The following is a 26553-nucleotide window of genomic DNA, read 5'->3' as shown; positions in this document are numbered from 1 at the left end:
AGGGAACAGCTGGGTGAGGAGGATCTGGGGAGGGACTACAAGAGGGACACATCCAAGAAAACCAAAGCAGGAGCCCTTAATATGCTCAGAGTGAGTGGAGACTGTCAGGTCTGTAGAGGACTGGGGATGAATTTGTGATAGATGCACCGAAGACTGAAATGAAAAATGGGACAATTAGCCCCAATTAAATATTGTCATGTGATTTTTAAAAGGCACTGTAATTATAGTACTTGTAATGGCCCCGTTATGGATAATACTTACATCTCATCATGATGTTCACACTATGAACTGGAATAACCGACAGATGGGCTGTTGCTCTCCTAGAATTGGGCATGGGTGAGAGTGTGGATTTGGCTCTGCCTGGGGAGTGTATGGATTGCTGGGGGAGTTAAAATCCTCACCTTTCCTCCTCGGAAAGCAGCCAGAATATCCTGCAGAGAAATGTGGATACCAGAAGAAATAGCTAAACAATTGTAAATGACGGCCTCTTTAGAGAGCAGCTTGACTTTTCAATTCATGTAAAAGAGTCACTTAGATGAGCAAAAATTATATCAGTGTTGTTATCCATATACGCTTTCTCAAAAGTATATTACTTATGTTTCTGATTTCTAGTGTTTATAGACGAATGGGAGATGACTTGATGTAACGATTTTTCATAAAATGGAATATTGCTTAGCCACTGAGGTGATGCAAATGAATACTTGCAGGGTGTGATGTTGTAATCATGATACGTTAGATGGTAATGAGAGAAGATTATTGACAACACTATGATCCAATTTTTAAAAATCAAGCCAAATAGAATTCAATAGAGTCCAATCTATAGCAGAAGTTATAGAAGTGTGAGAGAGAGAGATGGTTTCCTTTTCTCCTTTAGCTGATAGACCTTTCCTGAATGCCCTGTATATTTTAATACATTGAACTTGCATTGCTTTTATTATTTAAAAAAAAGGGTAAAAGTGAGAACACTGCCCCCTCAGGGCTATGCTACCTGCGTGGCTGCAGAAGTGGCCAGGTAGGCAGGTGAGAAGGACGGTGGTCCTGGAAGGCTGAGCATCTGTACACGGAGAGCCTTCAGGAACATCACTTGGACCCAGGCCCTGGGCTCCGTGTGGGGACTACCTGCATGAAAAAGGTATGTCCTCTGCTGCTGGTACTTGCTGCATGGCAGGAAGAAGGGCATGTGGATGGGATTTTGGGCCTTGGTGTCCTAGTGCCATGGTCCCATAGCTCTTTCCTGAGGGGGCTGCATGTTCTGGTGATCAGCTGTGTGGGAAGAGGGAGGCACAATGGTTCATTGTGGTAGAAGGATCTGATGAGGCTGAATGGGTGGGCAGTGACTCTCTGAGCCTGAAGATTTAGAACTTACCCAAAAAGCAGAAGAAAGGAAGACTGTCAGAAGGGGAGAGGGACGTGGTTATGTCCGCACTGTACCATGATGATTCTGCAGCCTGGAGAATTGGCTAGAGGGGCAGTCAGGAGCGGGGGCAGGAAGACCCATCATCCACTGTTGCTGTAACTCAGGAGGCAAAGTGACAGACAGGTGACCACGTGTGAGTGAAGGGATGGGTAGGGGGGCCCATCCAGTGTGAGCTCTGTGGTCCCTGCTTTGGATGGGGTTTGAGCATAAGCGTATGTCAGGGAAGGAAGTGAGGTAATGCACACCTGTGTGAATGGCAGGCCTCTAACGGGGGTAGAGAATGTCCCAGTGGGGGTGGAGTCATGATGGCATGGTTGGCACTATTGAGTCAGACATGTCGATGAGGTGTCCAGAAAATTTCCATGGCGCCTCTGGGTGTACACAGGGCCTGGAAGGCAGAGAGGCTGGAAGGGCTGGCGTGAACTCAGCAGCTGGTATGAGCTCTCCCAGGACAGATCACAGGTGGAGGGGAAAAGGGCTGAGATTGGTGGGGGTGTTCCAGAGAAGGGGGTGGCTGCAGGGACCAGTCACAAGGAAAGGGGAACAGAACTAGAGAATAGAGCCCAGCTGTTAGTTACAAGGGTGCAGGCCCCTACCATCCGGCTCTTGGGGGAGGCCACTGGATCCATTCAGGGCCACCTGGGGGGAGATTCCCTCATGTTACCAGCATGGCATTGCCAACCAGGCTTCCCAGACTCTGTTTGGGGTTCCTCATAGGATCTGAACTTGTGAATGGTCATAGACCATGAACAAAGGTCAGGCCAAAGTGGAATCCCAGAGAGAGCCACTGCAATGGGATGGCCATCGGTTATGGTGGTCCTCACTCCCATGGGATGCCTAGTAGTGCAGAAGTTTTCCTGGTACCCTCTCACTGCACGTCCCCCTGCCTCCCCTGTTCTCCCACCCCTCCATCTCCTCATTAAGTATCTCATTAAGTTCCAGATAGAAGACTTGCTCTGCACCCAAGTATGTGTGTGTGGCCTGAAGACCAGGGCTGGTGCCAGGATGGAAGGACACCTGGGCAGGCGGAAGCATCTGGCCCTGGTCTGAACTGCAGAGGATACTCCAAGGGGTCACTGTGAATGTATAGGAATTCAGGGCACCCTGCAGGGTCCAGTCCATGGGCTCAAGGGGCAGGAATTCTGAGAAGGGAGTGTGCCATGGAGCAAGATTAACTTAGAAGACTCAGGGTTCAGGAGCATAGCCTTTGGCCCCAAGAATAGGATCACTCTGGGAAAACCCAGGCAAAGAAGACACCTTTAAGGAACAGTCTTAGATTTGGGAGTTTTCGGAAATGGTGTGTCATTTATAACATCAGTACAGTGGGCCTTTATTCATAATCATTTGGAAATGAAGGGGCAGTTTGTCTACCAGGCAGGTTCACTTCCTATTGTAATTCCAGTGGACTTAAAAGTTGATGTGGGTCTGTGAATTCACTAGCATAATTATACTCTGATAGCTTTTCATTACACGTAATGTGATTTTAATGGAATTAATGTTCTGTATCAACAAATACATTGTTTTTATTGTTGTGCAAAGAGGAGACTTCTAAAAGAAGAGACTCAAAATGATTTGCACATGGGTTTGCCTAATTTTCTTTTCCAAACAGGCAATATACCTGCACACTTCATAGTTTCTTCCCCATGTTAGGTGAGGGCAGGAGAGGGACAGGAGGCTCTTACACACATTTGGGTTCTAGTTGGAATTGATCTTTGAAACTTGCTTTTATATCTTAAGTTCTTATTATTCTCCGTCAAAAAATAATAGCCTACAATGGAATTGCCCATGGCCACCTGGCTGGCAGGTTTCCTGGCAGGCCGGGCCTTCCCCATAGACTCCTTGGATGCCTACCACCTTCTGGACTCTCATCACAGTGCTTGGGATTCTGATTTCCCACATCTTCACTCAGTTCTCAGGCTGTAAATCTTCAGAGACCATCGACGTGTTCTGAAGCAAAGGGCCTGTCAGTGCAAGTCTGAAATTTGTTTGGCCCCATCCACATCTCCCACCCGTGGAAGGGAGCATTAGAAGGAATTATGTCTCCCTTGCTTGGGTATACCCACCTCCCTCAGAAGGCAGAACCAGCTGTTGTTAGCCTATGTTTCAATAAAATGTTTTCTCTATTACCCACAAAACATGGGAACTTGAAAAGTACAAGGAGGAAACCAAAGTCCCGCTCTCCAGAGAGAATTCGTGGCTGTCTTTGGGATTTGATGCGGGTTTCCTTATGTATTTTGTTATGTGTTGGCATTTGTATTTATTTACTTAATATGAAGGAAATTATCCCTCCTCCAAACCATTTCATAGCCTGCTTTTTCTTTGCTTCTTTTTTCCCTTTTATGTGGTGTGAGCATTCCACGCAGTACTAAATATTCTAATGCAACATGATTTAATGGCAGCAGCTAGGAAAGACCCAGTAGATATAAGCACTTCTCTCTTGCTAAACACTCGGGTCATTTCCCATTTGCAAAATTATAAAGAACACTTTGATTAATACCTGGAATTCTTAGGAGTGGAATTACCAGCTCCAGTGGCATGCCTAGTTTAAAATATTCATGCCATAATACGTGCACCGATTAAAGGCTGGTATTTCAGAAAGTTACACATTTAATAGCAAGTGTCCCTTCCCTTCCTCCCTCATCCAGTTTCCCATTGTTGAATTTCTTGTGTGTCCTTCCAGGGAAAAATGTTTAGGTGTGATTCCAGCATCCATTCATTTTTCTCTGTTTATACAAACGGGATCAGGCTCTGCACACTAGGCTGTGTCTTGTTTGTCAGTTGTTTGTGTTGGACATTGTTCCACATCAGCATAAATAGATCCGCCTCAAATTTCATAATGCATATATTCATATTACATGTAAATATCAAAGTTTATTTAACTAGCCCTTTATTGTTAGCCACTTGTTGTTATAGGTTTTTGCGGTAAATATCCTTGTGCAAGTGACTTGGCGTACCTCCGGTACTGTTTCCATAGGTGACGTTCCCAGTAGTGAATCATTCAGTAGAAGTATGTGCCTTTCCTATATTGAGGGTTTTATGAAATTGCTCCCAAGGAATACTACATCATTTTATGCCAACACCAATCATATTAAAGAGGAACTTTTTTTCTCCTCTGTCCTTGCCACTTCACCAAAAAGTTGGCAGCCTGATACAAAATATTCGTCATGTTGATTTGGCTTGTTTTAAGAAAAAACTGGAGTAGGTCGAAACATCATTTTATATGTTTACCATCCATTAAAAATGTGAACATCCTTCCCCATTATTTTCTATTGAGTGGTTCCCTTTACTTATTAATTGATAGGAGCTCTTTGTAAGTTAAGACAATAAACCTTTTGTTTGTTGTGTGTATTATAAATATTTTTCCTCTTTAGAATTGGTTTTCCATTTTATGTTCTTTTTAAATCACAAATATGTTTGTTAGCTCTAGCCATGATAAGGCTGTATAAAGAAACCACTCCAAACCTCAGTGGTTGGCAGCAGCCAGTCTTTGTCTTCTGCTCTGGTTTTCAGGAGAGCTGAGGTGGCCCCACCTTGGATGAAGGCTTGGTTGGGTTTGGGTCTGTGCCATCTATCCATTCTGGGGCCCAGGCTGAAGGGGCCATGGCTGTCTGGGTCCAGTCCACTGGCTCAAGGGGCAGGTACACAGAGGATGACAGGCAATTTGTATTGTTGGGTGGCATCATGAGATGCCCTGGAGGTCTTGAGGGTGAGGGCCACCTCCACCCAGTGTGGCCAAGCAAGTCTCATGGCCAAGCCCAACATCAGCTGAGGATGGGGACTCTAAGAATTGTCTTGGGAGGCTTCCATATTACTTGTCAGAAGCATGGACTTGAACTTGTCATATGGGGAGGCTGTGGGATTAAGGACAAAGATCTACTCTACCCCTTTTGTCTTTGTCATTTAGTGTAACCTAACCACAGGTGTTGTTTTTTAAACAAACGTTTAAAAGGTATTAATCTTTTTTTTATTAGGACTCTTGATTCCATGTCATGCCTCCAACACTGAATTCCTCTCAAGATTGTTTTAAAAAATGCTCGCATGTTCCTCTAGGACTATCAGATTTTAATTTTTGGTTTACTCTTTGATTACACTTAAATTTATTTGGGTATAAAGAATAGGGTAGAAAATAATTTTTATTTCTTTCCAAGCATTGTCCCAATGCTTTTTTCCTCTTAATAGTATTTTCATTAAAATTTCAAGGAACTTCATGCATTCTTTGGTTCTTCACTTTGAAAAAAGGATTTTTTAAAAAAAGATTTTATTTATTTATTTGACAGACAGAGATCACAAGTAGGCAGAGAGGCAGGCAGAGATGGGGGGAGGCAGGTTCCCTGCTGAGCAGAGAGCCCAATGTGGGGCTCGATCCCAGGACCCTGGGATTATGAGGCTTTAACCCACTGCGCCACCCAGGCGCCCTGAAAAAAGGATTTTTTTTGCATCTAATATGAGGAGTTTTTTGTTCTCATTAGATATTCAAGATTTTCTTGATATTGTTCTTGCTCGTTTCATATTAGTCTCTGTGTTCTAAGTCATTCTACCTTTTTGTTATAAATAGAATTTTTTGTTATAAATGGAAGTGTTAAAAGTGGAATACTTAATTTTATTCATTTTTCTAACCCATCTTCACTTGCATGTATATAGGAAAGCTATTTTTTTCCCATACTTTATGAGCTTATATCCTAATACTGTAATGTGGGCGAGTGTTTTAATTTTCTCCTCTGTGCAGTGGTATGCAAAAATCATACATGCCTTTTACAGTTGTCAAGATACAAAGAGTTAAAGTATAAAACCTTAGTAGGTATATGTCATAAGTCAGTGTTCACTAAATATAACTAATATCATGATTTTTAAATATATTAATTTCTAATCATTTGATTTACTGAATTCTTGTAATTACTTTGTTATTCTTTTTTATCAGTTTCCTTCAGTATTTGAGATAAGTGTATCATTTTCACGTAGTAATCATTTGCCCCCTTTTCACAAAATTTTAACTTTTCTTTCTTCTTTGGTTTTATTAGCTAGTTGTATTAGTTCTCTATTGCTATATAACAAACTACCACAGGCACCATGGCTTAAAACAATACAGATACATTATCTTGCAGTTTCCATGGGTCTGGAGCCTGGAACATTTGGGCTTTCTGCTGAGTCTGAAGGCTAAAATCAAAGTGAGGCTAGATGCATTTTTACCCAGAGGCTTGAGGAGAGAAAGATCCATTTCCATAGTCCCTCAGGTTATTGGCAGCGTTTATGTGTATGGTTGTATGATTGAGATCCCTATTTTCTTGCCAGGTGTGAGCTGTAGAGGATCCAGCTGTTAGAGTCCCTCTCAAAACATAGCAGCTTACTTCTTCAGGCAGCAGCAGACTCTCCCTAGTGCTTCGAATTTTTGGCTTTACAAAAAGCCCAGACCCAAGGATTTGCCTGATGAGGCCAGGCCCACCCAGGAGAACCTTCCTTTTGATGAATTTAAAACCAGACTTATTTGGGACCTGAGTGTACTGCAAAATCCTTTTGCCTTTGTCATAGAGTGTAACCTAACCGCAGGACTGAAATTCATCATATTCATAATCCCACCCACTCTCAAGAAGAGGGGATTCTATAGGCAATATACAACCAGGTCAGGGGGAGCAGTTATTGGGAAACATCACATAATTCTGCACACCACACTGGTATTTTCCAGATTAGTTTTAAATATAGGTGACAATTTGGGCATCTTTATTTTGTTGTATTAAACTAAGATTTATTTTTCATAAAAAATAGTGATTGAATTTTATCAAATGCCTTTTATGTATCTACTGAATGATATTTTTCATTTTTGTCATATTAATATGATTAATTTTATTACTGTGTTTCCTCTTACTGATTCATCTTTTCATTCCTGATGTGAACCCCCTGCCTTGTTCTTTATTCTTCTAAATGTACCACTAAAGTCTATTTTCTAACATTTTATTTAAAAATTGTATACCTCTGTTTATAAGTAAAATTGGCCTGTTTTCTCTTCTTGTGATATTTTACAGGGTTGTAACAGTTAGGCTGACCTTTGTAAAAAGAATTTGGAAAGTTTCCTTGTTTTTTCCCTCTGTGCTAGGAAAAAAAAATTGTGTTGGAAATCTCCATATTTTGAAGCTTTTGAAGAATTTGCCTGTGGGTATTTGACCACTTTCCCAATTTATTGGTGTTTATAGGTAAATTTAGTTTTTGATTTTAAGGGGACTCAATTGTAGTAACATATTTTCCTAGAAAAACATCTATGATATCCTGATTGTTATAGACTGAATGCTTGTGTCTCCCTAAAATTCACATGTCAAAGCCTTATCCCCAGTGTGATGGTATTTGGAGGTTGAGCCAGTGGGAGGTGATTAGGTCACAAGACTGGAACCCTCATGAATGGAATTATTGCCTTTATAAGAGAGACCCATGATGTGTGGACTTGTGAGAACATGGCCATCTGTGAACCAGGAAGTGAGCCATCACCAGACATTGAATCTGCTGGCACCATGATCTTAGACAAAGGGCATGCACCTGGAGGCATTGCAGATCTCTGGGGTCTAACACTCCACCCCCAAACAAACTCCACACAATGACCCAAGGCCAGAGTGGCAGGCAGCTGGAATCTGAGAGGCAGGGAGCAGGGTCAGATTAGTACACGGCTGGAGCAGACAGGTGCCTAGGCATGAATGTCCACTGTGCAGTGAGATGGGGTGGGGAGGGCTCCGACTGAGATTTCCAGATCGAGGCATGAGCTGAGCCCCTTGGAGATCACAGCATTTCTAGAGCTCAGGTTCTTCCTGGTTACTGGCAGAAGTATACCTGTCTTAGGGAAAATTTCTCTATTTGGGGTCCACAGAACCTCACAAATTAAGAGCAAGCAATGTGTTAACAACAAAAGACTCCCCAGCCTACAAACATCAAAGGAAGGACACTGCAGTAAGTGAGAGTCAACAGAAACAACAAGCGACAGGCTTAGATACCTAATGTTCACTGCATATCTTGGATGTAAGAGCATCTGCATATGAAATATTTTAAGCAGTTGTACAGATGAGCATGCAGTAAGAGGCTCTCTGAAACAAATTACCATATTTGGGAAAAGATAAAAGCAGAACTTATAAATACATAAAATATAATTGTTTAAATTATCTAAATAAATGCAGATGTTCAACAGCTGGTTAAATGTCGTTCAGGGAAAATTAGTCACCTGGAAGGTAAACATAAGGAAGTTTTTCAGAATGAAATACGGAAGGACAAGGGTGTGGAATATGTGAAAACAGAATTAAGAGGATCGGAGGATGGAATAGGAAGGATTAGCATGAGATTGCCAGAGTCCCTGATGGAGAGAATGCCAGAGAGACAATATTTGAAGAGTTATTGGCTATGCAATTTCCAGAACTAATGAAAAATGTAAATTCATCATGTCAGAAGCATAGTACATGCCAAAAAGGATACATAAAAAGAAATCCACACCTAGACATAATACGCAAAAACCTCAGAACACTAAAGGTAAGCAGATGATTTTAAAAAGCCTTAAAGAGTAAGGACGGGGTGCCTGGGTGGCTCATTTGGTTAAGCACCTGCCTTTCGCTCAGGTCATGATGCCAGCATCCTGGGATTAAGCCCCACGTCAGGCCCCCTCCTCAGTGAGAAGCCTGCTTCCCCTACCACCCTGGACCCTGCTTGTACTTTCTCTCTTGCTCACTCTCTCTCTCTGAAACTTAAAAAAAAAAAATCTTTAAAGAAACAATAAAAGAGTACATGGGTGGCTCAGTTGGTTAAGCCACCGCTTTCGGCTCAGGTCATGATCCAGGGAGTCCCAGGATCTAGTCGCACATTGGGCTCCCCACGGAGTTGGGGAGTCTGCTTCTCCCTCTGACCTTCTCCTCTCTCATGTTCTCTCTCACTCTCAAATAAATAAATAAAATCTTTTACAACAACAACAAAAAATAATAAAAAAGGGTAAGCACAGCTTCCTGCCTCAAGGAACAGCAGTTAAAAGGACAGCCAACTTCCTGATGGTCATGGCGGGAACCTATTGATGGTGGAATACTGTTTTCAGCCTATTGAGAGGAGAAACCATCGACCTAGAACCCTGTACCCAGCAAAACTACTTTTCAAGCATGAAGGTGAAGTAAGACATTTCTAGATTTAAAAAAAAAAAAAAAATGGAATTGACCACTAAAATATCTGCACTAAAGGAACCTCTACGTCAAGGGTTCATAGCAGCCTAGGGAAGCCTGGGGAGCCCATCTCAGAATAAGTCTTTCTAATGCATAAAATGAAATAGATAGGATTATAGAGGAAACCAATTACTTTGAAATCTTTTAAAATCCAAATATTTTAGAAATGTGTTATAAAAATACATATGCTGCTTTATTAACTCATTAAATAACAAAGTCCAGTTGCGGGTTTTGAGTAAATAGCCCTGGTGGAAGGCTGCATCACACAGGGCAGGACCAGTTTGAATGGGTTCCAAGCATATATGAAGTAATTTGCATAAAAAACCACTCACTGCAGAAGAGACTGCGTTGTATTTTTTTTTTTTAAGATTTTATTTATTTATTAGACAGACAGAATCACAAGTAGTCAGAGAGGCAGGCAGAGAGAAAGGAGGAAGCACACTCCCCGAGGAGCAGAGAGCCCGATGCAGGGCTGGATCCCAGGACTCTGGGATCATGACCTGAGCTGAAGGCAGAGGCTTTAACCCACTGAGTTACCCAGGTGCCCCCAGACTGTGTTGTATTTTGCTTGGGTTTTCTTTTGACTCATGGGTTATTTGCAGTATCTTAAAACAGTTTCCTTTTTTCTTCGATCAGGCTATCTTTCCCATCAGTGTCTAGTTTTGCTTTTATACATTGAGAGAATGAAAGCTACAGATTTCTTTTCTATCATGGAGGAAGTAGACTGAGAAGGAGAGTGGCGTTCCTTGTGGACGTTTTGAGTTTGATGTATTGATGAAGCTTCCAGTGGAAAGTGGTGTAGAGAAAGTCAGGACTGCCGGTGGGAGTGAATGGTTGGGAGAGAGATGGGTTTGGGGTTGTTCTGAGAGAAGGGGGGTAGAAGCCATGGAGATGGGGTGGATGGGAAGGCATGTATTTTTCTCAGAAGGGGGCTGAGATGGACACAGATGGACACAGAAGGCATCATGGAGTCAGCCCTTCCATGTGGCTTCAGGGAGACCCAGACACAGAAAACCACCTAGAAAGAAAAGAAAATGTAAGTCGGAATAACCAGGAGGTTCCCCTACTCCATGTACAGCATAGGTCTGAAGTCTGGAAAACGTGGGGAAGTGGGCTAGGTAGACTTCATTCATTTCAGGAAGCTCAGAATATTATTTGTCCCATTTTTTAACAACAGTTCTTTCTCCAGAAAGTGGTGAAGCCTGGCTTCTTAGGGGTTAATTGATGCCATGGTAGTTATTAGACAATCCTGCCATATGTTTTGTGAAATAATTGGATTGGCTTTCAAGTCTGCATTCTAGAAGGACTCGCTTCTTTATCTAAAATGTTGCATTATCATTTGCCTTTGAACCAGAAGAGGAGCTTGGAAGAAAATTCTTGATTTGGGACAATGAAAGGACTTTTCGATCTTAGAGGACAGGATTTAAAGAGCTAATTTCTTCCAGGCCTCTGTGTTCAGACAGCAGTACCAATCCAACAGGAAGGCCTTTGGCTCTAAAGATGCCATTACTTCCTGGCAGTCTATTATCCCCTTTCGTTGCCCTCAACAGCAGGAAATTCTGTCTCATTTTTAATATTATCACATGCCTCTATTTATGCTGGGCAGCAAGTGGAGAAAAAAAAAAAGTGGGTTGGTGTCCTTTTAACAACTTGCAGGTGCTCAAAAAGTTAAGCTTCTCTCTCTGAGCAATATCACGCCTTTGACATTCTTTTTTGGCTTTTCTTTCACAGCTATTTAATTATATGTTACTCTTCTCTGACCCTCTTCAATGTCTTCAGATTCTGTGTAAACTGTGGACTTTGAATAACGATATCAGCAAATTAAATGGGACAAAGGTTTCATGAGATGCAGTAATTTCACGGCTAACTAGCTCAATGACCTCGTCCCTCACCAAAGTGGTACAAAATAAACCTGCAGAAGTACCAGAGTGGCAGAACATGCAACAATAATTCCCACCGGTAGTGGGAATTGAGCAAAAAAAAAAAAAAAAAAAAAAAAAAAAGTTCAAACTAAGACCCCGTCATTTCTGAGGGAAGCTATGCTCCTCTCTTCTATGATGCCAAGTGGACCAGAGGAGGCCTCCTCTGCTTCTCTGGTGTTCTGGTTTTCTAGATCTGGGGTCAGGGAAGTCTGCTTCTTCTGAAGAGACATGGGGAGAGAGTGCACGTTTGAAAACAAGAATACAATATTCCACTCTTCATTATTAACATTAGGGTATTAATAAGCTCGAGTGCCCATAACAAAGTATCACAGACTCGGTGGCTTGACTAACAGGAATTTATTTTCTCACAGTTCTGGAGGCCTGAAGTCTGAGATCAGAGTTGGGTTCTGGTGAGGGCCCCTTTCCTGTCTTACAGGCTGTTGAAACCTCACAGTGTCCTCATGTGACCTTTCCATGGTGTGCACTTATTGGGAGAGAGAGAGAGAGATAGTAGAGAAATCTTTCTCATCCTGTCAGGCCATCATCCCATCATGAGGACTGTACCCCTTATAATATAATCTAACCCTAATTACCTCCTAAAGGGCTTACATCCAAATACCATCACACTGGGGGGTTAGGACTTCATCATATGTATTTAGTCCATTATAAGGACATTTAGTCCTTAATAAATAGTTTTCTACCACTGTGTCACAAGGTACCACAAATTTTATAGCTTGACACAGCAACATTCAGAGTTTTTGTAGGTCAGGAATCTGGACATGGCCTATCTGAGTCAACTGGCCAGGGTCTTAAAAGGCTGCAGCGTGTTGCTAGGGCAACATCTTTGTAAGTGTCACTGAGTAGGACCACAGGAGTGATAGCCCATCATATTGATATAAAGGGGAGGGCTTTATACAAGCCCATGGATTATCAGGGATTATCTAAAGATTTACATGCCACAGAGTTTGATGGTTTTATTTTTTCCCTTTGTGTAGGGGAATTGGATCTATCTGTAATTACAGTTCTCAGTGATACTTAGAAAATGTAACGTTTTCTTCAGTAAAGCAAACTGCCCATACTTATTGGAGGTAAAATTATTTGAGGGGATTCATGGAATGATAACTGTGGGATGGAGGCAAGGAAGGTCAAGAATTTTTACTGTAGCCTAAGTTAAATGATTATTAACTAACTTCCTTTGTGTTTATAAATGCCTGTTCTCTGGAGGTTTGTGGGTTTCCCAATTATATGCCTGTTATAAGCAACTTGGCCACTGTAGGCATTTGATAGTTTTATAAACTTCAGCTTAGAAGAAAAGATCAAGGCATTCTGTCTGAGCTTATTAAACATGACTTGAGAGGTCTGGTGGTAGTTTAGGGATTTAGTGGGGCCCCATGTACTCATGAATACATAGGCCCTTCCTGAGTAAGGAGGAGTTGGGCCATGTCTTAAAGAATAGGTAAAAATTTTTATGGTAGAAATGGGAAGTAGAAGACAGAGTATAAACACATGTTTTCTGGAAAGTGTACCTTCCCATCCTCTACCCAGGCTTTCTTTGGTTCAGGCTGGTGCTGCCTCAAGGGAAAACAGAGGATGCTCTTTGGAAATCATATCCTAAGGAGAAGGCAGGGTCAGGGCCAGCTGGGCTGGGGCCATCTCTAGGATTTAGATTTGAGAGATGGGGAGGAGGGGTGCCATTGTGGGAGGAGAGATGACAAGAGGGCGAGTGGGTTGGGTATAAAAAGGAAGAGAGAGGTTATAGACCTTGTGGATGAAGAATGGGGGACTGGGGCTCAGAAAGACACAGGAAAACAGTAATCAGGGATTTCCATATAGGTTGCAGCTGGGTGACATCATGAAGAGAGATTTGGGAGATGGGAAAGTGTTCGTAAATACTATTTGTTGATATTGAGTATGTTTGCAAAATGCATGCATCAAGAAAGAGTATGTGACATGCTTGGGAGCAGAGACATGTTGAGCTCTTTGGTTCATTTTGTTTGTTTGTTTGTTTTGTGTGTTGTGTGTGAATAAGATTCAGCAGTCTTGGAGGACAGGTCTTAGGGAGTGGGAAGGGAAGAGAGGTGGGAGGACCTGATGGAGCAGAGAAGGGAGGACATCTGGGAAGTGATGCAAAGCCTGGTGGAGAGGGAGCCTCCCACAGGAGAGTGTGGTTAACCTCAGGTCTTCAAGCTGATCACTGCACTAGTGTGTTGCACTCAGCGACCCCTCTGGTGACCTTGGGAAATGTGTGGGCAAGTGGTGAGGGCTGAAGCCAGATTGCAGTGGGGAGGGAACAGTTGTGTCTCTGTGATCTGTTGGGCCCTGCCTGTCCCAAGGAGCCTGGGAATGGAAGGATCCATGGCTAGCATGTGCCTCAGGGATTGTGAGCCAGGAGCTGAGGGGTGGTTCTCCTGAGAGAGAAGACACAATGATCCTCATGGCGTAAGGGAGACATGGGGGAGCCAGGCTGGGGGGAGTGGCTGCTAGAAGAGGTCCTGGAGGGGACTTGCTCAGTGGAACCTGGAGCCATGTTGGCCAGTATGTGGGAAGCTGAGGATGTCATCTAGTGGCACCGCCTCCTGGTGACTTGGGAAGCTGTCTGGGGGACCAAGTGTGGGAAAGGAGAGAAGGAGCCTGCCAGGTCTGCTGTGCCCGGCACCCATGCACAGAAGGAAAGTAGCCAGGTGACTGGCAAGGGGGGAGCGCCGCCTTTCCCCCGAGTAGGGTTTGTAGTCCTCCCTGTGATTTTTAAGTCACAAAGCCAAAAAACTCACAGGAACAGAGTGGAGTAAGTGCTCTTCCAGCAAGTGTGTCCGGTCCTGGGCCCATCCATACAGAGCCTAAGTGATCTCTCAGGAGTTCCCGGTGGCTCAGAGACCCATGTGCCACCCACAGTGGCTGCAGGGTGAGCGTCCAGGTGGACAGCAAGCCTCATTGTCCCCCTGCTCCTGTACTTGGGCTGAATTCTAGAAGTAGTCCGTTTTCAAGCTGAGATGGTCAGGATTGTGTTGATGGTCGGTTAGAGGTTTCCAAAGGGTCTTACCTTCCCGCACTGTTTGTCCTTGCAGGTGCTGTTGTCTGGGCTCATTGGCGTCGTCTCCTGGAAGAGGCCTCTCTCGCTGGTGGTAAGTCTGCGCCTGTCTCCACGGCATCCAGGGAGCAGGGCCCTCCCTGCGGGGGTGTGAGCACTTTAAAGGTACCAGCAAAGAGAGTTCTGGCTGCTTTAATGAAAGCGGGACAGAGACCTTGATAGACCTGAGAGAGGCTCTTAGGTAACAACCAGGGCATATCCTACCTTCTGTCCTTTGGAGAATAGCCGTCTGGTGCTCATCTGAGATGCTCATGGGGTGTCCTCTTCATTTGTTCTGTTTGGGTGCTGGGAACAAAGACATTTTAGTAAGTGTCAGTATAAGCGTTTGCTCTAGGTGTGTAAACATATTAGTGCACATGTGTATGTGCGTGGATGAGCCCACGGGCAGCCCCTCCTTTATCAGAGCTCAAGAAATGTCAGCCGCATGTGTGTTTTGGGGACTGAAACTCAGTGTTTCAGAGGAGGGTGTTTATTTGCTCCAAAGGCACACGGGTATTGCTGGAACCCCTTCTCCCATGGCCACAGCCCCATGCCGGGGAGGAGCAGGCCACACAGGAGATGGAAAGGATGGGATGGTTTTTCCATCGGGCAAGTAGCCTGAGCAGATTCATGTCTATTGATTTGTATGCATGTTTTTCTCAGGGTGTGCATTAATATATTTATGTGTCCATGTCAGGGCCAGACGAAGAGGTTTTCTGGGTTTTGATGGATAATGAAAAAACACGGCATGGCTTTTTTTCTCTTTTGTACGCATCAATTATTTAAAATCTCTTCTTTAAGTGATTAGGTTTGGAGATAATGACATGTACTAAATATTAATGGAAGTAGAAAAATCCCACAAATCTGCCTGTTGTAAACACCTTCCCCTCCCGAGAGTAACCACAGCATCCTGAGGAGGCATCGGAAGAGAGTGGCATTAATTCAGTGAACCTCTTCTCCTATGACTTGTTGAGAAATATCCTTTAAAAAAAAAAATTTTTTTTTTTAAATGTAGAAAGTATCAAACATGCACACAAGTCGAGAGAGAAGCTAGTATAATGAATCCCTGTAGACCCCCCATCTGTCTTCTGCAAATATCAACCTTGGCCTGTCTTATTTGATCCAAGCCCCTTGCTGGAGTATTTTAAAGTAAATCACAACTAGTGTGTCAAGGAGCTGACTCCACTGTGCAGGGGGAAATGGTGGTGGACATACCAGCTGTGTGGCAGATGCCCTTTGGCTGTGCTTTTGGGCTCCCTTTGGGGACACGGGGCCAGCCTGTTCCATTCCTCCTCACCTGCCCTGATGAAACAGGCCAAGGAAGGCCTCTTGTGCTGGCTGCCAAATAAGGAAAAGCCACAATGGGGCTGTGGTGAGCATTTTCTCCCATTCATTTATTTCTACCCAAGCCCCAGGTAGGAGAGGAGGGCCTCCCCATGCTCAACTGACCACTTTCTTTACTTAGGGAGGTAAGGGGATGGGTTAGGATAACACTAGGTGCTGTCACAAAGCCCAGACTGTCAGTGGCCTAACATGGCACGAGTAAAAACCCAAAAGCTCAGCCAAAGGACATGCTTCTTCTTGAGTGGTCATTCCCCCATCACAGGGGATCCAGAATCCCTGGTTGCTTCCTTCTAGAAGGGACTGTACCGTTCCCTAGGCTTGTGGACTCTTATTTCATTTTAGTAGAATGGGAAAGGCAATGTGGATGGGCTTAAATGTGACCCTCATTGCTCACACGTCAAACCACTGTGGAGGGCCTGTCACATGGCCCTTTGGGGCCGGGTAGGAAGCTGGAAAAGGTAGTCCCTTCCTGAGCTTCCCAGTAGCAGCTCCATACTATGTAAAGAGGCGGTAGGAATTTTGGTAGAAAATTGTTCCTCTCTACAGTGAGATCATTCTTCTGTGTTGACCAGGACAATACAGTCTTTTTTATTTAAATTCAATTAGCCAACGTAGAATACATCATTAGTTTCAGATGTAGCATTCAATAATTTATGAGTTGTAACAATACAGCCTTTTGATTCGTTAGTAAAAACTCACTTGACTCAGCTAGAACTGAGGAATCAATGAATTCTTTTTTCCCAATCTAGAATTAATCTAGAATTAAGGAATTCTTTTATCCCAAGCTCCTGTTTCTATCCTCTACCCTAATGATAGTGTTTCCTTCTTCCCGGAGCTATAAAAGTGAAGGAGCCACTCTGGCCATTTTGGTTCATTTCCAGGGGTCTCACCACCACTCCCTGTCCCCGCGAAGAACTCCCCCTCCCCCCACCCAGAGGGAGTTGCCCTCTCTGAAGGAGGGTGTCTGTCTCTCAGGGTGGTTGGAAGAGGCAGTGTTGGGCTCTGCCAATCCAGGATCCGCACCGCCATGCACCACGCTTGCGGGGGCTGGCAGGTGAGGACAGCCATGCGTGGGCATGCTGAAGGCAGGGTTTGGGTACCGTCACTGGTCTGCTGGCAGTGCCTTTCCTCTGAAGGGCTGGTCTGTGGGGTCATATCCCAATCTCTGCTACATGTCCTTTCTTTCCATCAGTCCAATCTTATAAAACACAATGGGATGAGGAACGGTATCCTTTTTGCCTGGAGTGACTGGTATGCTGGTGGGGAGACTGTGTTAGGAAAAAGCAAGGGAGAAGGGTCAGCAGGCTGTCTGAGAGGACGGGAAGGAAGGTTGCCCCTTCCAGGCTGGTGAATGTGATGCCAGAGGGAAAACGAGGAGAAAAATACTGGGACTTTTTTGCCCTGGTATTTTATAAGAGCCTTTCATAATGGTGGAAAGTGATAATAGCTATTTCAGTAGAGAATATGTATTTTTGCATTAATGTGGTTCTTTTCTTCTTTTTAAATTGAAGTATAGTTAATATATACTTATATTAGTTATATAATATCAGGTTATATTGTTATATTAGTTCATAATTATTATATGATATAATATTTCAGATATACAATAGAGTGATTCAACAGTTGTGTACATTACTCAATGCTCATCATGGTAAGTGTACTCTTAATCCCCATCACCTATTTCAACCACCCCCCATCCACCTCTCTTCTGCTAACCACCAGTTAAGAGTCTTGTTTTTTTGTCTCTTTTTTCCTTTGTTTGATCATTTGTTTCTTAAATTGCACATATGAGTGAAATAATATGCTATTTGTCTTTCTCAGTCTGACTTGTTTCTCATTATATTCTCTAGGTCTACCCATGTTGTTGCAAATGCAAGATCTCATCCTTCTTTATGGCCAAGTAATAGTCCTTTGTGTATATTTACCCTTTTTATTTATCCATTCATTTGTGGACAGACAACCGGGTAGATTCCAGATCTTGGCTATTGTAAATAATGCTGCAATAAACACAGGGATGCATATGTCATTTCCTTTGGGTGAATACCCAGTAGTGGAATTACTGGATCATATGGTAATTGTATTTTTAATTTTTTAAGGAACTTCCATACTGTTTTCCACACTGGTTGCACCAGTTTACATTCCTACCAATAGTATGCAGGGGTTCTTTTTTCTCTACATCCTCCTCAATACTTGTTATCCCTTGTCTTTTTGGTTCTAGCTATTTTGATGGGTGTAAGGTATACCTCATTGTGATTTTTTTTCTTATTGTGATTTTGATTTGCATTTCTCTGATGATTAGTGATGTTTAGCATCTTTTCATGTGTCCGTTGATTGATCTTCTTTGGAAAAATTCTATTCCCTGGTCCTTTGCCCATTTTTAAATCAGATTATTTGTCTTTTTGGTATTGTATGTATATGTCTTCTATATATTTTGAATATGAACCCCTTATTAGTTATATTATTTGCAAATATCTTCCCTATTCAGTAGGTTGCCTTGTCATTTTGTTGATGCTTTCCTTCAGTATGCAAAAGCTTTTCATTTTGATGTAGTCCCAATAGTTTAATTTTGCTTTTGTTTCATGGCCTGAAGACACATTTCTAGAAAAATGTTTCTGTGGCTGAAGGCAAAGAAATTACTATGATTTCTTCTAGGATTTTTATGGATTCAGGTCTCATATTTAGGTCTTTAATCTATTTTCAGTTTATTTTCATGTATGGATAAGAAAGTGGTCCAGTTTCATACTTCTGTATATAGCTGTGCAGTTTTCCCAGCATTATTTGTTGACAAGACTGTCTTTTCCCCATTGTATGTTCTTATCTCCTTTGTCACAAATTAATTGGCCGTATAATCATGGTTTTATTTCTGGGCTCTCTATTCTGTTCCATTAATCTAATTGTCTATTTTTATGCCATACCATGCTTTACTTTTGATTACTACCACGATGTATTATGTCTTAAAATCTGAGATTGTGATATGTCAGCTTTGTTCTTCTTTCTCGGGATTCCTTTGGCTTTTTGGGGTCTTTTGGGATGCTATACGAATTATAGGATTATTTGTTGTAGATCTGTGAAAATGTTGGTATTCTGATAGAGATTGCATCAAATCTGTAGATTGCTTTGTGTAGTATGGACATTTTGACAGTAGTGGTTTTTCTAATCTGTGAGCATGGAATAGCTTTCCATTTGTTCCATTGTGTCATCTTCAATTTCTTTTATCAGTGTTTTATGGTTTTCAGAGTAGAGGTCTTCACCTCTTTGATTATGGTATTTTATTATTTTTGGTGCAGTTATAAATGGGCTTGTTTTCTTAATTTCTCTTTCTGCTACTTCTTTATCGCTATATAGAAATGCACAGATTTCCATATATTGAATTTGTATCTACAACTTTACTGAAATCATTTATCACTTCTAGTAGTTTTTTGGTGGAGTCTTTAGGGTTTTCTATATATATCATGTCATTCGCAAAGAGTGAAAGTTTTACTTTTTCTTTACTAATTTAGATGCCATGTATTTCTTTTTCTTGTCTGATTGTGGCAGGTAGGACTTCTAGTACTTTGCTGAATAAAAGTGGTGAGAGTGGACATCCTTGTCTTGTTACTGACATTAAAGGGAAAGCTCTCAGTTTTTCACCATTGAGTATGATGTTAGCTGTTGGTTTTTCATATAAGGTCTTTACTATGTTGAGGTATGTTCCCTCTAAACCTACTTTGTTGAAAGTTTTCAACATGAATGGATGTTGTACTTTTCCAGCTGTTTTTTGAGATGACCATAAATTTTTTTTAATTTTTATTTATTTTTTCTTTTCAGTGTTCCAGATTTCATTGTTTATGCACCACACCCAGTGCTCCATGCAATACGTGTCCTCCATAATACCCACCACCATATGGTTTTCATCCTGTCTCTTGTTAATGTAATATATCACATTGATTGATTTGTGAGTATTGAACCACCTTTGCATCCCTGGAATAAATCTCACATTTTTATGATAAATAATTTTTTAATAAATTGTTGGCTTCTGTTTGCTTTATTTATTTGTTGGGGATATTTGCATCTATGTTCATCAGAGATATTAGTCTGTAGTTTTCTTTTTGTTTGCAGTGTCTTTATCTGGTTTTTGTGTCTGGGTAATGCTGGCCTCAGAATGACTTTGGAAACTCTTCCTCCTCTTCTGTTTTTTGTAATAGTTTGAGAAGTGTATCCTGTGGTTGAGATAATTGTCTTCCTTACATTAAACTATAAAAGGTTATATATTATGATAGATTGCAATCAGGAATAAAATTCTATAGCTCTGATTTAAATAAGTTTTGAAAGATTCAGTGGAGCATCTTGTGATTGCTTATTTATCAATAATGGAACTAGCCTCAGACATAATCACAGGTAGTGTAATTTAAAAAAATTTTGAGTGAAGTACTGTTTACATTTTATATTATACTATTTGAGGAGTCTGGCTTTTGGTTTACTTTTATTTGAGGAGTCTGGCTTTTTGGTTTACTTTAATTGCAAAATTTTTATCAACCAAGTTGGGAATGTGTATCAGTGAAGGTTTAATCAAACAAATAGAACCTCTAGGAGCCAACAGCAAGCACCTCTGTGAGTCAGACTCCTCTGAGTACTGCTTTGGCCCCACTGCCACTCAGTAACTATAACCACAGGGTCCTTGGTGACATAGTGCTGTCACTTGGTCCCTGCCACCCTGGAATCCCATAATCCTTATTGCATTTAGGGAACCTAGTTTGATGGTAGCACAGATATTTCCAATCTAATTTTTGGCCTGCAGAGTCTGGTATCACAAAGGTCTTCAAGGATGTTGGAGTTCGTCTCACAGATTTCTTACAGTTGTGGTAAGAAGTGTGTTCCCTGGATCCTCCAGGACAGGCAAGCAAGTCTTATGGGATCAATGCATATTCTTATTCCAGGCTCCTTAAGCCTTTAGATCTCTTCCTCTTACAGTATACCAAGGAAGTCTGGCATTTCAACTTCATTTAGAGTACCTCCACCTTTGAATTCATATGTTAGCAAACTGAACAAACTTTTTTAAACTCTTCCAGCTAAACATTGAATGTTAGTATCTCTGCTTAGCAGGTAGAAATAAATCTGGCCTAATTCTACTCTAAATTCCTTCTACCTTGATCCTCCACCATTAATAGTAAGTCCTAAGGTTGTCCCCAGCCTCCAACTGTAAGAGGGTTTATAGGCAGCAGCACAGGTAGGGGAGACATGGGAAGAGCCTGGCGTACTCACTGAGTTAAGAAGAAGGTGAAGGTGTGGGGATTTCAAGGAGGCTAGAGTTCACAGGGAAAAGTACCGGAGAGAAGGGACTTCCACAAACAGAGTTCTGGAGATCTGCAAAGGATTCCCTATTTAGCTGATGTTGATCAGCTTTTTCATATGAGAAAACTACCTGAGGTCAGGAAAGAATCATCTGAGTGGATTAGAGGGAATAGTACGGGCAAAAAAGCAGGGCTTTCCTACCATCCAGACTGGAAAATCTTGTGATTTGTTCAGACAGGGGAGTAGAATACTTTTAGAAGAATCTTGCCTCAGTGATGGGGAATAATTAACCCCAGAGTACATGTCACTCCAGTCCTTTATGACAAATCTTAATATATGTGCTGCTTCAGCAAGCTCTGTGATAAATCTTAAAAGCGAGATCCAAAGGAATCAAACCATTTCCAACTAATTTAATTATGTCCTAAGTTAAAGTTCAAGAATGTTCATAGGAGTACAAAAATATCTAGCACCACCAAGATAATAATCACAATGTCTGGCATCCAATCAAAGATTACTAAGCATGCCAAGAAGCAAGAAAATACAATCTGAAATGAGAAAAAGAAATCAATTTAAATTGATATAAAACTTACCCACATGTTAGAAATAGCAGACAGCAGACAGAAGGGACATTAAAAGAGTTATAACTGTATTCCAGATGTTCAAAAAGTTAACTAGAGACAGGAAGATATTAAAAAATACCTGTTTGAACTCTGAGTAATGAAAAATTCAATATAAGAGAGAAAGGATTCGCTGGATGAGATTAATGGCAGATGCAGTAAGAGAGAAGAGGGGTGTCTGGGTGCCTTCGTCAATTAAGCATCTGACACTTGGTTTAGTCTCAAGTCATTTCAGGGTCATGGGCTGCATTGGGCTTCATGCTCAGTGGAGAGTCTGCTTTAGAGTCTCTGCCCCCCTCAAATAAACAAATCTAAAGGAATATAAGAGAAGAGAAGATTATTGAACTCAAGACATTGCAATAGAAGTTATCCAAAGGTAGAACATGGAGGGAAAAAAATGTGAAAAATGAACAGAGCATTAATGAGTTATGAGTTAATGGGGAGAATTTCAAGAAGCCTCTATGTGGAATGGGGGTCCCTAAAGAAATGGGGATGAATAGAAAAAATACTAAAAATTAAGAGCAGATCTTAAAAGTTCTTATCACAAGAAAAATATTTCGTGACAAGGTGTAGTGACGGACATTAAGTAGACTTATTGTGGTGATCATTTTGAGGATATTGAGGATTGAGGACTTTGAGGATAATGTACATTTGAAACTAATACAATGTAATATGTTGGGGTGCCTGGGTAATGCAATGGGTTAAGTGTTTGACTCTTGGTTTGGGCTCAGGTCGCCATCTCATGAGTCATGAAATTGAGCCAAGTCAGGCTCTGTGCTCAGTGTGGAGTCAACTTGGGTTTCTGTCTCCCTCTGCTACTCCCCCGACCCTTGTGATCTCTCTTCTCTCTCTCTTGCTTGCTTGCTCACTTCTCTCTCTGAAATAAATAACTAAATCTTTAAAAATACACACACACACACACACACACACACACACACACTGTTATATGTCAGTTGAATCTCAATTCAAAAAAAAATAGCCAATTTTATTTTGAAAATTGGATAAAATCTATAAACCCAGAGATCTGAGAAACCCAATGCACACATCAGACAGGAAATATGAAGAAAAACACACCAGCATTTTGTGGGATTTTTAACATATGTATGAAGAAAATCGTGTAAAGGTGAGGGAGAAATATACAATGTAAGCCTCTTAAAAGATATGTGAGGTCTGTCACTTGAAGGCAAAGTGCTATATGCTAAAATATATACTATAAACTCTAAAGCAACCACTAAAATAAAAAGAAAAAAATGAAGAGCTGGCTAATAAGCTAACAAAGGAAATACAGTGGGGTCATGCAAAATACCCAATTATCCAAAAGAAGGCAGGAAAAAAAAAAAAGAAATGGGAACAGAGCATAGATGAGACATAAAGAAAACAAATAGTAAGATTTTATTACTCATTTGAATTTCTTTTGTGAAATGCTGTTCATTTGTTTTGTCTATTTTCTCTAAGACTGGTTCCTTGGTATGTGGGATTTCTTCATATAGTAATTCTTTTATGCTCTAAATGGCTAATATTTTATGCCAGTCTGTTGTTTGTCTTTCCCTTTTTAGTTTTAATGAAGTGTCTTTAAAAAAAAAAAAAAGAATTGTTAGCTTTTTATCTTATAAACTTTGTTGTTCTTATGTGGTGTCTAGGGTTCCGTACTTAAAAAGATTGTTCTTGCCCAACAATTCTGAAATTATTTTCCTGTGTATTTCCAAAACATTTATAGTTTTCTTTTTATGTTTAGGTAATTGATCCCAAACTTACTTTTAAATATGGTATGAAACATAAAGCTCTAACTTTACTTTTGCCAAATGAATACTTATTTCTCCAGCAGCAATTTTTGAATGTTTAATATTTCTCCTCACAAGTGAAGTGTCCTTCTCCTTCCTACTTCTCTGGACATGGGTCTGTTTATTAATCTCTATTCTGTTTCATGAGTCTTTTGGTCCATTTTTAAAATTTTTTATTGATCCATATTAAGCCAGTACAATGTTTTAATTAGTGAAGCTTTAAAGTGAATCACTCTTATTTTTTCATAAATTTTGGTACTTACGTGTATTTTCTCTTAGGAAAACTTTTGAATCACTTCATAAAGTTTTATACTGATAATGCTTTGATTTTGGTTGTGACTACATTTACATTGCTTTTATATACTTTGGACAAGTAATATCTATATTTTTGAGAGATGGGGATATATTTTCTGTTATAATCTCCAGAAAGATGATATTGTGTGTTGATCTTATATCTGGCTACAACATACCATAGTGACCTATTGTTCTGGATCTGGTTAGTCTATTAGATATTTAAGAGAAATTTTCTGGGGAAATTTCTTCTGTTAAGTTTTTGATTATATCTCTTCTCATATTTCTCTGCCTTCTCGAATTTATCCTACTTAGAGTTGGTAGAAGGATATTCTACCTGCTAAATTGATGCCAAATAATTCTTAACATGTTTTAATATTTTTCTTTTTCTTTCTTACTTCCTGGGTTATTTCTTTTGTTTTATTTTCTGGGTAACTAATTTGGACCTCAGCCATCTTCATTCTACTATTTGACCCTTTTGCTAAATGTTTCATTTCGACAGCATGTTATTTTCAGAGAATTCTCTTGTTCTCTGATTGCTTCTTTTTCATAGCAATATGCTCACAGTTCATGAAGCACTTATTGTATGGGTGCGGTCTCTTTTAGGAGTATTAATTAGAATTTTATTTGTCAGAGATCCTCACTCCTCTGTATTCTCACTTCCCCACACAGGTCAGTTGGCCTCTTTATTCATCAAGTTTTTCAGGAAATTTGTTTTACTCAGAAGGTTGGTTATCCTGTTCATATGTACAAAGCGAGGACTGTGTTGGTGTGGGTAGGTGGTTGGTATGGTTGGTTGCTTGGTGTCTTGTGTTTTCTTGCTAGGGTGGTGTGCAGCCCTTCATAGTTCCTGCCCCCCACACCTGGGTAGACCTGCCCTGGGATGGGAAGACCATCTTTGGGATCTTTGAAAGCAGGAGATCCATGGGAACTGGCAGGATCTATGTCAGGCCTCCTGGGAGAGGCAACCAGCTTAGGGCTGATGTTCCACCAGGCAGAACCGCTTTTCCAACTTCAGTATCCATTGTGAAGGCTCAGAGATACCTCAAGCCAGCCTTGTCCTGGACTGGTGGTGGTGATGATGATGATGATGATGATGATGATGTCAGCAGTAATGACTAATAGTTATCAGTCATTCTTCATGTTCCAGACACTCTTCTAAGGACCACTCTATGAAGTGAGTACAACAAGTTTTAGACATGCCTGAGGTTTTGCAGCTTGTGAGTGGCAGAGCTCAGGTTTGAGCCCAGGTAATATGCCTTTGCTCTTAACCGCTAGCCTAGCCTTCATCCTGCCTGCACATCAGCCACCTGAGGCTCTTAAAAAATAATACTAGTTCGGACTAGTTCAGACCTATGGCATCATTTCTGTTCAGCTTCTGTAATGAGTATAGTTGTAAAATATTCTATGTAGCAGGACCTTTTCAAGTATTCTCACCATTTGGTTCTCATGACACCCCAGTGGTGCACTCTGTTACCATCCCACCCAGAGGAGGAACTGAGGCACAGGATGGGAGCAGGGGGGCGGGGGAGTAAACAATGGGCTGGTCAACAGCTCACACCAGTAGGGTCCTGGAGGCTCTGCTCCTAATCCCTGTGCCACATTGCCTTACTTGAAATCTTTAAATTTAACAACAAAAAACCTCTTTCTTTAGCTTACTGAAGCATAAATTCAGCTCCCTTAGCATGTCAGGCTAAGACTTAGTGCAGCACAGCATCAGACTAAATAAAATGCTTTTATGTCCGATTCATTATTTCATGATTTCCTTTTCATTAGAAGCTGCCAGATAGAGGAAGATTTTTTTTTTCTTTCATATTTTCTTTTCTCAGAAAAGGCAGCTCCTGTAATTTCACATTCATCCCAGCAGGTGTTTGGGTGGTTCCTACGCTTCAGGGAGCATTCCAACCCTGAGAAACACAAGTATGTGGCACCAAGAGATGTGATTAGCTCTTTCATTACACTGGGCAGTGGCCAGAGCACCTCCAATCTTTTGGAGTTTAATTCATTAGAGCTGTCCCAGGAGTGGTAGTAATAGATGTTTACTCATTATTCTTAAGTTTAGGGGTTCCTGGGTTCAGCCAGTTGAGCAACCAGTTTTTGATTTTGGCTCAAGTCATGATCTCAGGGTCATGGGATTGAGCCTTGCATAGGGGTTCACGCGCAGTGGGGAGTCTCTGGAGATTCTTGCTCTCCCTCTGTCCTCCCAGCCCTCCCCCCAAATAAATCTTTAAGAAAAAATGAATAGATTTCTTTAAAAAATAAAAAAAAAATTATTCCCAAATTTAGAGAAACCAGCCTTATATACCCAAGTATAAATGACTGATTCTTATAGTGCCAGATTTATTGGAAGCCTACAGATAAATGACAGAAAAAAATAGCTTTCATTGCCCTTCCATTCAGCTTGAATTTTGTTATTGTTGTTTTTTTTTTTTTCTCAGCTGCAGTATTTAATGAAACATGCAAATGCCAAGGAATTAGAACTATTTGATGAATGAACTTCAACCTGGATTAGGGTGGGTTTTTCCCCCCTCTCTTTTCATTGCTATGGCGATCATTTTCCAATATAAGAAGCTTAAAAATCTTATGCTGCATATATTAACTTCTTTTTAAAAGTGTCTTTGAATTTTTGTACCAATGAAAATGTTTCCTGCTGTGCCCATCAGAAATTCAGC

General features: G+C 41.1%; 1 protein-coding gene across 3 annotated transcripts in view; it reads left to right on the top strand.

The window, feature by feature from the left end:
• The window catches only part of ENTREP2 (endosomal transmembrane epsin interactor 2), a 476311-nt gene that overhangs the window by 193729 nt on the left and 256029 nt on the right, over nucleotides 1-26553 (top strand). For all 3 annotated transcript variants that reach the window (XM_082736655.1, XM_082736654.1, XM_082736656.1), the window contains exon 2: nucleotides 14576-14632. In XM_082736655.1, the coding sequence (XP_082592781.1) occupies nucleotides 14576-14632 (57 nt within the window). The remainder of the gene's footprint in view (nucleotides 1-14575; nucleotides 14633-26553) is intronic.

This window comes from Mustela nivalis (genome assembly GCF_964662115.1).
Source record: "Mustela nivalis genome assembly, chromosome: 6".
Lineage (NCBI taxonomy): Eukaryota > Metazoa > Chordata > Mammalia > Carnivora > Mustelidae > Mustela > Mustela nivalis.
This window is presented reverse-complemented; position numbering and strand designations above follow the sequence as displayed.